Source organism: Tachyglossus aculeatus, chromosome 26 (assembly GCF_015852505.1).
Source record: "Tachyglossus aculeatus isolate mTacAcu1 chromosome 26, mTacAcu1.pri, whole genome shotgun sequence".
NCBI classification, from domain to species: domain Eukaryota; kingdom Metazoa; phylum Chordata; class Mammalia; order Monotremata; family Tachyglossidae; genus Tachyglossus; species Tachyglossus aculeatus.
Window position 1 is genome coordinate 6,427,089 of NC_052091.1, and position 11,547 is coordinate 6,438,635.

The following is an 11,547-nucleotide window of genomic DNA, read 5'->3' on the forward strand; positions in this document are numbered from 1 at the left end:
GGTAGTGCCGTCCACAGTGACGGGAAAGTCAGGGAGAGGACAGGGTTTGGGAGGGAAGATAAGGAGCTCAGTCTTTGGAAAAGGAAAGCTCAGGTCCCAGGGAAGAAAAAGCTGTGTTGAGGGTGGCCATGTGTAGAAGAAAAGCAGCATGGCCTATTGGAAAGAGCATGGGCCTGGGAGTAGGAGGACCTGGGTTCTGATTTGGCTCTGCCACTTGTATGCTGCGTGACCTTAGGCAAGTCACTTAGCTTCTCTGTGCCTCACTTTCCTCAACTCTAAAATGGAGATTAAACCCTACTCCCTCCACTTAGATCATGAGCCCCATGTAGGGCAGACACAGTCCCCAGCGCTTAGAACAGTGCTTTGCACATAGTAAGCGCTTAATAAATGCCATCGTTATTTATTATTTATTAATGGAAAAAGACCGGGCCTGGGAATCAGAGGACCTGGGTTCTAATCCCAGCTCTGCCACTAATCTGCTGTGTAAGCGCTCAATGAACAGGATTGAATGAAGTCAGGGCCATGGTCTCATTCTGGTGGGTTTGAATTGTTTGTTAGTCAATTAGCAAGTGTTGTTTGTCCCCACAGCTGGTTATTAAGGGGCTACAATCAGTCAATCAATCAAATCAAATCAATCAATCAATCAAATCAATAGTGCATGACACATAGTAAGCACTTTTTTAAAATGGTATTTGTTAAATGCTTACTACATGTCAAACACTGTTCTAAGTGCTGGGGTATGTACAAGTTAATTAAGTTTGACAAAATCCCTGTCCCAAATGTCTAAGTAGGAGTAAGAACAGGTATTTAAACCCTATTTTATAGTAGAAGAAACTGAGGCCTAGCAAAATTAAGTGATTCTCCCAGGGTAACACAGCAGACAAGTGGCAGAGCCGGGATTAGAATCCAGGTCCTCTGATTCCCAGGCCCGGGCTCTTTCCATTAATAAGTAATAAATAATGATGGCATTTATTAAGCGCTTACTATGTGCAAAGCACTGTTCTAAGCGCTGGGGAGGTTACAAGGTGATCAGGTTGTCCCACAGGGGGCTCACATTAGACCAAGCTACTTTTCAAATGGTTAATAAAACCCATGAAGGAAACAAATAAGAGAGAGGAAATATCAGCTCTATTGCAGCAGTTTTGATAAGGGTCAGCACTGCTCTGTCTGAGGTTTCACTTCCTCTTCCTCCTCTTTCCTCTAAACTCATGGCACCCAAAAATGTCCCAAATTCAGTAAGCTTTCCTCTAATCTGGGCACTCCTTCACCCCTGAGCTTTGGCGGGTCTCCCCGCTCTAAATTTCCCTGGCTACTGTATGGCTCCTCAACCTGAGAAGAGAACTTTCCTGAAACCCAGTCCAGAGTGTGGTCTGAAGAGTGAGAGCAAGATAGGACTCGTTAAAGAAAGGCTGAGAACCACCAATCAGAAGCATTTCCTAGTGGGTAGACCATGGACCTGGGATTCAGAAAGACCTGGATTCTAATCCCAGCTCTGCCAACTGTCTGCCGGGTGACATTGGGTGAGCCACTTAACTCCTCTGGGCCTCAGTTCCTTCATCTGCAAGAAGGGGATTAAGACTGTGAGCCCCAAGTGGGACATGTGCTGTGTTCAACCTGATTAGCTTGTACCTACTCCAGCGCTTAGCTCAGTGCCTGGCACCTAGTGAGCTGCTTAACAAATACCATTAAAACAAACAACTGTCTCATAAATACCATCATTATTATATACTAATTAATGTCCTATGGGTAACCGGCATCTGGGTTTCTGTTGTAACTTCCCCTTCCTCCCCAGCTTCTCCCCTCCCCGAGTGAGGGAGTCAGAGCTGGGAGAAGAAATTGGAGATCTGTCCGGGGGGCCTCATCGTGGAACACTCCTTATCGCTCTTTCCCTCCCTTCCCTTCTTGGAGATGCTGCTTCTACTTCTGACTTTGTTTTGGGGTCGTAAGTAGGGCTAAGGGGTTAGGGGGAGGAAGAAGCCAGGAGGGAGAAATGGGGAGCGGGGGAGACAGAAAGAGAAAGAGAAAGCGGGGGGGATGGGAGGGAGAGGGAGACAGGGAGAAAGAAAGAAAAAGGGAGAGAGAGAGGAAAGAGAGGGAGAGAAAGAGAAAGACAGAGAAGGGCAGAGAGGGAGAGAGAAAGTGAGGGAGAGAGAGAAGGGGTTAAGGGGAGGAAGAAGAGGACAGGAGGGTTGTGATGGGAAGAGAAAGGGAGAGAGAGTGTCTTGAGTCTGAGAAGGCCCTCCAGAAGGGCTGAGGGTGGGGGTGGCGGGGACCGTTTGTTTATTTTTGTTTTCCCCACAGGGTCCCTTTCCCGGACTCCGGAGTTCGCACTAAGGGTTCCGGAGTCAGTGACGGTGCAAGAGGGACTCTGCGTCTCCATTCCCTGCACCTTCATCTACCCCGAGAACTTCAAGAATAACCACACTGCCTACGGTTACTGGTACCAGAAAGGGGACAAAAGTAAGAAGGAACTCGTGGCCAGCAATAGACACGACTGGAACAAGCAGTGGAGAAGCCGGGACCGATTCCACCTCATCGGGGACCTCCAGAGGGACGAATGTTCCCTGCACATCAGCGACGCCAACGTTTGGGACAACGGGAGGTTTATGTTCAGAGTGGAAAAAGCTCATCTGAGATACCTGTACAAAGAGCATTCTGTCAATGTAACGGTGACAGGTAAGGTGTTTAGATTCACAGGAGGGAACAAGGGCTGCCCCCAGCTAGTCCATAAGGGATAGTATTCCTAGAAGCTCTTCTGCATTTGGGGGTTCTTAGTCTGACACCTCTACCTCCCCAGCCCTACCCCCAAGGGGGCTGACCTATGTTGTGCTGAGGTTCCCTACAACTTCCCACAGCCAGGAAATTCCTCCCTACAAGTAAATCTATTGCAATCTCAAGCCTTACACATTCATGGCCTAGTGAATGGGAATTAGAGGGACCAGGGTTCTAATCCTGGATCCGCCACTTGTCTGCTGGGTGACCTTGGGCAAATCACTTCACTTCTCTCTGCCTCATTTACCCCATCTGTAAAATGGGGATTTCAAGTGTGAGTCCCATTTGGGACATGGACTCTATCCAACCAGATTAGCTGTACTTATTCCAGCACTTAGAGCAGTGCTTGACACCTAGTAAGTGCTTAACAAGTACTATCATCATTATTATTATTATTCCTGTGGGAACGTTTCCCAGCTAGAGCACTCCAAGATGTGCCAGGCACTGTACTAAGCACTGAAGGAGATACAAGCTAATCAGGTTGGATATGGTCCATGTCCTACATGGGGCCAGGAGTATTAATCCCCACTTCACAGATGAGGTAACTGAGGCACAGAGAAGTGAAGTAACTTGGCCAAGATCATGCAGCAGACAAGGGGCAGAGCTGGGATTAAAACCCAGGTCCTTCTGAATCTTATTCTGAATCCCAGGCCCATGCTCTATCCACTAGACCACACTGCTTCTCAATTGACATTGACCTGCTGTGTGACATTGGGGAAATCACTTCATTTCCCTGTGCTTTAGTTCCCTCATATGCAAAATGGGGATTCAATAACTGTTCTCCCTCCTGCTTAGACTGTGAGCTCCACATGGGACCTAATTATCTTGTATCTACCCTAGCACTGAAAAACCAACTACAATGCTTGGCACATAGTAAGCACTTAAAAAATACGACAATTATTATTATTATTGTTGTTCTTGTTAGTTCTAGCCCCCAGAAGGCTTGGGGAGCACACAGATTTCCACTCTAACTTTTTTTTTAAATGGAATATGTTAAGCACTTACTATGTGCCAGGGATTGTATTAGGTAACACTGGGGTAGATACAAGCGAATCAGGTTGGACACAGCCCATGTCCCACCTGGGGATCACAGACTTAATACCCCTTTTCCAGATGAGTTGCTGAGGCCCACACAAGTGAAGTAACTTGCCCAACGTCAATAGAGGACAAGTGGAAGAGCCGGGATTAGAACCCAGGTCCTCTGACTCCCAGGGCCGTGCTCTATTCATTCATTCAATCGTATTTATTGAGCTCTTACTGTGTGCAGAGCACTGTACTAAGCGCTTGGGAAGTACAAGTTGCTAACATATAGAGACAGTCCCTACTCAGTAGCGGGCTCACAGTCTAGGAGGGGGAAACAGACAACAAAACAACACATATCCATTAGGTCACGCTGCTTCTCTCTGTCCCTGCTCTACCCTAGGCTTGATAAAATTGTACTTGAAGGGGTTTTCAGAACCCTAATCCCTCCTTCAGAAGTGGGGTTCCAGTTTGGATATGGGGGTCTAGAACACAAGGCACGCAGGCTTTCTCATGTTATAAGGAAACAGAGAAACAGCTAGAGAAGTTGACGTGGTTGCACTGGTATGAGGTCCAAAACACCGAAAAACCAACTTGGGTCACAAATTGAAAACCTCTCCCTGATTCTGCCCCACTCCTTGAGCTAGAATCCAGATTCCCTTGTCTTTCTAAGATACTTAACGGTCTCTGAGCCTCAGCCTTTCCAAGATAATAATAATAATGATCAATCAATCATATTTATTGAGCGCTTACTGTATGCAGAGCACTGTACTAAGCGCTTGGGAAGTACAAGTTGTCAACATAAGTGGCATATATAAATGATGACATTTATTAAGCGCTTACTATGTGCAAAGCACTGTTCTAAGTGCTAGGGAGGTTACAAGGTGATCAGGTTGTCCCACGGGGGGGCTCACAGTCTTAATCCCCATTTTACAGATGAGATAACTGAGGCACAGAGAAGTTAAGTGACTTGCTCAAAGTCACAGCTGACAATTGGCGGAGCCGGGATTTGAACCCATGATCTCCGACTCCAGAGCTCTTTCCACTGAGCCATGCTGCTTCTCAAGATGGACACTCTGGTCAGTTCCTGGCTCCCTGCTCCTTGCTTCCTGCTCCCGGGTGTTTTATGGCCTTCCTTGCCCCCTGGCCCTTTTTTATGATATTTGTTAAGTGCCTTCTATGTATGAAACATTGTTCTAAGCACTGTGGTAGATACAAATTAATTAGGTCAGGCACAGTCCCTGTCCCGCTCGGAGCTCACAGCCTAAGTAGACGAATCCCCAAGTTCCTTTCTCTTTCAGGCCACATATTCAATCTGTCACTAAATCCTGTTGGTTTGACCTCCACAACATCACTAAAATCCATTCTCTCCTCTCCATCCAAACGGCTACCATGTTAATCTAAGTGCTTATCCTATCCCACCTTGATGCCTCTTTGCTAACCTCCCTGCCTCCTGTCTCTCCCCACTTTAGTCCATACTTCACTCTGCTGTCCAGATCATTTTTCTACAAAAACATTCAGTCCATGTTTCCCCACTCCTCAAGAACCTCCAGTCATTGCCCTTCCACCTCCATATAAACAGAAACTCCTCACCATCGGCTTTAAATCACCTTGCCCCCTCCTTCCTCACCTTGCCTCTCTTCTACTCCAACCCAGCCTGCATACTTTGCTCTTCTAATGCCAACCTTCTCATTGTACCTTCTATCTTGCCACCAACCTCTCACCCAGGTCCTGTCTCTGGCCTGAAACGTCTTCCCTCTTCAATAGCTGACAGACAATTACTCTCTCCATTTTCAAAGTCCTACTGAAGGCACATTTCTTCCAATAAATCTCTCTGACTAAGCCCTCTTATCCTTTTCTTCCACTCTCTTCTGCTCCCTTTATTCGTCTTGGTGATTCATTGCCTGTTCTCCCTCCCACTTGAGTAGACTCAAGACTACTAGACTGTGGGCTCGTTGTGGGCAGGGAATGTGTCTGTTTATTGTTGTACTCTCCCAAGTGTTTAGTACAGTGCTTTGCACATAGTAAGTGCTCAGTAAATACAATCGAATGAGCAGATGAATATTTTTGACTGCGAGCCCCATGTGGGACTTGATTTTCTTGTGTCTACCCCAGTGCCTAATACAGTGTTTGCCACATAGTAAGAACTAACCGAATACTATTATTATTGTTATTATTATCATTATTATCTATGGAGAATCTGCAAACTTCCACAAGGACCCTTCCTGTGGTTATCAGTCAGCCAGTCGGCCAGTCAATCATATCCCAGAGCTTAGTACAGTGCCCAGCACAGAGTAAGTGCTTAATAAATGCCATAATTATTATTATTATTATTTATTGAGTGCTTACTGTGTGCAGAGCACTGTACTAAGTGCTTGGGAGAGTACAATATAGCAATATAACCAACACATTTCCTGCCCACAACGAGCTTACAGTCTATAGGGGGAGACACACATTAGTGGAAATAAAGCAGCATGGCTCAGTGGAAAGAGCCCGGGCTTTGGAGTCAGAGGTCATAGGTTCAAATCCCGGCTCCGCCAACTGTCAGCTGTGTGACTTTGGGCAAGTCACTTAACTTCTCTGGGCCTCAGTTACCTCATCTGTAAAATGGCGATTAAGACTGAGCCCCCCGTGGGACAACCTGATCACCTTGTAACCTCCCCAGCACTTAGAACAGTGCTTTTCACATAGTAAGCACTTAATAGATGCCATTATTATTATTATTATAAATGACAGATATGGACATTAGTGCTGTGGGGTTAGGAGGCAGGATGAATAAAGGGAGCAAGTCAGGGGGATGCAGAAGGGAGTGGGAGAAGAGGAAAGGAGGGCTTAGTCAGGGAGCCCTGACATAACATGAGTTCAGTTTGGGCATCAGCAGAGGGGTGTCTGGAATATTTTAGTACCCTCACCGGTTGTCCTTCCTGGACTTGCTTGGAGGAGTCGAGACAATCAGTGGAGAACCTGAGCCAGACTTGACACAACCAGAATTGCAAATTATGAGGAGGAACCCAAATTCAATCAATTTGCAGCTTGGCCTAGTGGAAAAAGCCCGGGCCTGGGATTCACAGGACCTGGGCTCTAAACCCAGCTTTTTCATTTGTCTGCTGTGTGACCTTGGACAAGTCATTTCACTTCTCTGTACCTCAGTTTCCTCATGTGTAGAATGGGGATCAAATCCTACTCCCTCTTAGACTGAGAACTCCATGAGGGACAGGGACTGCATCCACTCTTAATATCTTATATTGACCCTGCCACTTAGTAAGCATTTAAAAAATACCATAAAAAATCAAATGAATGTTTCAGACTTTAAATTGCCCCCCTGAAATTCCAGAGGCTTCTCCTGCCCTCGCTGATGGAGTTGCCTGAGAGCATTGACTTCTCTGGGACTCAGTTACCTCATCTGCAAAATATGGATTAAAAGTGTGAGTCCCATGAGGGTCATGGACTATATCCAACCTGATTAACTTGGATCTACCTCAGCGCTTGGAACAGTACTTGGCACATAGTAAGTGCTTAAAAAGTACCAATATTATTGTTGTTATTATTATTATTAACACCAGGCATGGAGGGGAAGAGAGAGACGGTTTCACTTTTAGCCAATTGGCTTTCCAGTTCCCTGTTCGGACCCCTCAGGTGGTCACGTTTGAACAGAAATCCATCAATTAGACTTTAAGTATTGTGGCCCAGGGGACAGAAAGACCTGGGTTCTAAATCTGGTTCTGTCACTTGCCTGCTGTGTGACCTTGGGCAAATCTCTTCACTTCTCTGGGCCTCAATTTCCTCATATGCAAAATGAGATTTAAGAATGAGCCCTACATGGGACAGGGACTGTGTCCAACCTAACATATCTGATTAACTTAACAAATATCATTATTATTATTATTATTATTATTATTATTATTATATCTACCCCAGTGCTTAATACAGTGCCTGGCACATAGTTAAGTGTTTAACAAATAGCTCCCTCTAGACTGTAAGCTTGCTATGGGCAGAGAATGTGTCTATCAATTCATTCAGTTCATTCATTCACAGAGCTGTATGCAGAGCACTGTACTAACTGCTTGGAAAGTAGAATTTGGCATAGAGACAATCCCTACCCAACAACGGGCTCCCCAATTCTATTGTATTATACTCTCCCAAGTATAAGGAACAGTGCTCTGCATAGAGTAAGTGCTCAGTAAATACCACTGATTGATATTGCACTTGCTGAGTGCTTCCTATGTGCCAAGCAGTGTACTAAGTGTTAAGGTAGAGACAAGATAATCTGGTTGGACACGGTCCCTGTAAGTAGGAGGGAGTAGTATTTAATCCCTTTTTCGCAGATGAGGGAACTGAGGTCCAGAGAAGTGACTTGCCCAAGGTCATACAGCAGACAAGTGGCAGAGGCGGGATCAAAACCCACGTTCTCCAATTCCCAGGTCCGGGCTCTAGCCATAAGGCTGTGCTGCTCCTTGTCTACTGTTTCTGAGCCCCGACCCATCATCTCTGACCCAGCAATGGCTCAGGGTGGTCTGTGCCCAGGGATGGGGAAAGAGAGCCAAACCTGGAGGAGGCTAGAGCATGGGCCTGAGAGCCAAAAGGACCTGGGTTCTGATCCCGGCTCCTCCACTTGTCTGCTGTGTGACCTTGGGAAAGTCACTTAACTTCTCTGTGCCACAGTTACCTCATCTGTAAAATGAGGACAAGCATGTGAGTCCCATGTGGGACAGGGACAGTGTCCAACATGATTAACTTGTACCTACTCAGTGCTTACAACGGTGCTTGGCATATAGCAAGTGCTTAATAAGTACCACTGAGGAGGAGGAGGAGGAGAAGAAGAAGAAGAGGAAGAAGAAGGAGAAGACTGGAAAGGGGAAATGGAACATGAGGGACGTCTGAGTGAAATGAAAGGGCTAGGCAGGAGGCTTCCTCTCCTTGGCAGACCTGGGCCACACTTCTGTCTCCTCTCCCAGCCCTGACACAGGAGCCAGAGATTCACCTTCCAGCGATTCTGGAGTCCGGGCGATCGGTCATCCTGAACTGTACAGCTTCCTGGGCCTGCGAGCAGGCCACCCCCCCCCACCTTCTTCTGGACAGCGCCGGTCTTCTCCCCCGCAAGAAGCCCACACTGGAGCTCAAGCCTGGGACCCCCCTTCTTCTCCGTTCTCCCTCTCACTCTGGGGCCTCAGGACCATGGAGCCAACCTCACCTGTCACGTGACCTTCCCTGGGGCCGGTGTGTCCACACAGAGTACCGTCCGGCTCAACGTGTCCTGTGAGCTCAGGGACTAATGGGGTGGAGAAGACTGCGGAGCAGGACCCTTGGGTTGAACCCAAGGTTAGGGGATAGGCAGGATGGAGAGACGGAACTCCTGGGTCCTTGGAGGGAATTAGGGATTGGATCTAGGGGCTGCTGGGGGTGAGGGGACACTAGGGACACTTGGGTCCTGAACGGGATGGCGGGGGGCTTCAAAACCAGATGTCTTCCTTCAGGGGTTGCAGGGTCACCAATGTGTGGGATGTGCGGGTCCAACTGGCAACCCCCACCCTGGAGTGTCCCCTTTGTCTCTTTGAGCAATCAATCAACAAATCATTGGTATTTATTGAGCCCTTCCTATGTGCAGAGCATTTACTAAGCTCTTGGGAGAGTACAATACAACAGAATTAGCAGACACGTTCCCTGCAGACACGAGCTTACAGTGTAGAGGGGGAGACAGACATTGCCGGCTTTGTTTCTGTTCCAGACGCCCCAGAGAATCTGACCTTCACGGTTCATCGGATGAACAGATCAGATATCGGTAAGCCTGAGGAGGGAGAGGGAGGGAGCAGGAAGAGAAACAGCATGGCCTAGTGGGTAGAGCACAGGCCTGAGAGTCAGAAGGACCTGAGTTCTTATCCCGGCTCCACCACTTGTCCGTTGCGTGACCTTAGGCAAGTCATTTCGCTTCTCTGCGCCTCAGTTACCTCGTCTGCAAAAGGGAGATTAAGATTGTGAGTCCCATGGGAGACAGGGACCATGTAGTTTAAGATTTATTCATTTAACTGGATTTATTTAGCGCTTACTGTGTGCAGAGCACTGTACTAAGCGCTTGGAAAGTACCATTCGGCAACAGTGCTTTGCACATAGTAAGTGCTCAATAAATTGCACTGATTGAGGAGGTGTTGTTTTTTTAAAAATGTTATTTCTTAAGCACTTACTATGTTTCTTTTCCCTGGTATTTGTTAAGCACTTACTATGTTTTCTTTCCATGGTATTTGTTAAGCTCTTACTATGGGCAGCAGCGTGGCTCAGTGGAAAGAGCCCAGGAGTCAGAGGTCATGGGTTCAAATCCCGGCTCTGCCAATTCAGCTGTGTGACCTTGGGCGAGCCACTTCTATTCTCTGGGCCTCAGTTACCTCATCTACCGCAGCACGAAATTCAATTCCTGACACACAGTGAGCAAGTCACTTTTACTCCTCCGCGCCTCAGTTACTTCATCTGTAATAGGGAGAGGAAGATTGTGAGCCCCGTATGTGGGACAGGGACTGTGTAGTTTAAGATCTACTCCAGTGCTTAGTTCAGTGCCTGGCACACAGTAAGCGCTTAACAAATACCTGTAAAAAAAAATGGAGAGATGAAGCTTCTGCTCCTCCTATGGGGCTTCAAGGTGTCAGGAAGGTAGGGTGTCCTCCAGTCACAAGCCCCGGATTCTGGGTCTGCTTGCTCCCCGTCTTTCTCTTTCCCCTCTTCAGCCCTCAGTTCCTCAGGAAATGCCTCGTCTCTGACGGTCTTGGAGGGTGAGCACCTTCGTCTGGCCTGTGCCGCTGACAGCAACCCTCCGGCCACCCTCAGCTGGAGCCACGAGGGCCTCGGTCTCGGCCTCTCTCCGTCCCCGGACCCCGGGGTTTCGAAGCTGGACCTGCCCCGCATCGGGGTACGAGACGGAGGAAAATACACCTGCCAGGCTCAGCATCCACTGGGATCTCGGTGGATTTCCCTGCACCTCTCTGTGCATTGTGAGTAGTGTGAGGAAAGACCTAGGGAAGAAGCCCTGGTTTCTTGGAAAAGCTGCACAGCCTAGTTGACAGAGCCCAGGCTTGGGAGACCGAAGGACCTGGCTTCTAATCCTGGCTCTGCCACTTCTCTGTTGGGTGGCCTTGGGTGAGTCACTTAACTTCTCTGTTCCTCAGTTCCCTCATCTGTAAAATGGGAATTAAAACTGTGAGCGCCACGTATTAGTCGTATTGACAGAGCACCGTACTACTAATTATGATGGTATTTGTTAAGTGCTTACTATGTGTCAAGCCCTGTTCTAAGCGCTGGCGTAGATACAAGCTAATCTGGTTGGACACAGTTCCTGTCCCACATAGGGCTCACGGTCTTTGGGAGAGTATAACACAAGAGAATTAGCAGATATGTTCCCTGCCCACAACAAGTTTACAGTCTAGAGGAGGAGATAGACATTAATAGGAATAAATAAGTAATGTAGTAATGCATATAATAATAATAATACTGGCGTTTATTAAGCGCTTACTATGTGCAAAGCACTGTTCTAAGCATAATATAATATATATACTTATGTACCATATATATATGTAAGATATGTACATAATATAATGTATATGTACATATAAGGGCCGTGGAGGTGTGGGTGGGGCAAATATCTAACCTAATAATAATAATAACAACAATAATACTGATGATATTTGCTAAGCACTTACTATGTGTCAAGAACTGTTCTAAGCACTGGGGTAGATACAAGCTAATCAGGTCGGCCACAGTCCCTGTCACACA

The 11,547-nt window shown here is 47.1% G+C and overlaps 1 protein-coding gene across 1 annotated transcript in view; it reads left to right on the top strand.

Annotated features, from left to right (window-relative positions):
- The first annotated feature begins 1,877 nt into the window (after window positions 1-1,877).
- The window catches only part of LOC119945793, a 39,254-nt gene continuing 29,584 nt past the window's right edge, over window positions 1,878-11,547 (top strand). Inside the window, 6 exon segments of the mRNA XM_038766977.1 lie at window positions 1,878-1,942; window positions 2,302-2,676; window positions 8,748-8,845; window positions 8,847-9,048; window positions 9,518-9,571; window positions 10,506-10,769. Of these exon segments, the coding sequence (XP_038622905.1) occupies window positions 1,909-1,942; window positions 2,302-2,676; window positions 8,748-8,845; window positions 8,847-9,048; window positions 9,518-9,571; window positions 10,506-10,769 (1,027 nt within the window). The 5' untranslated portion in view covers window positions 1,878-1,908.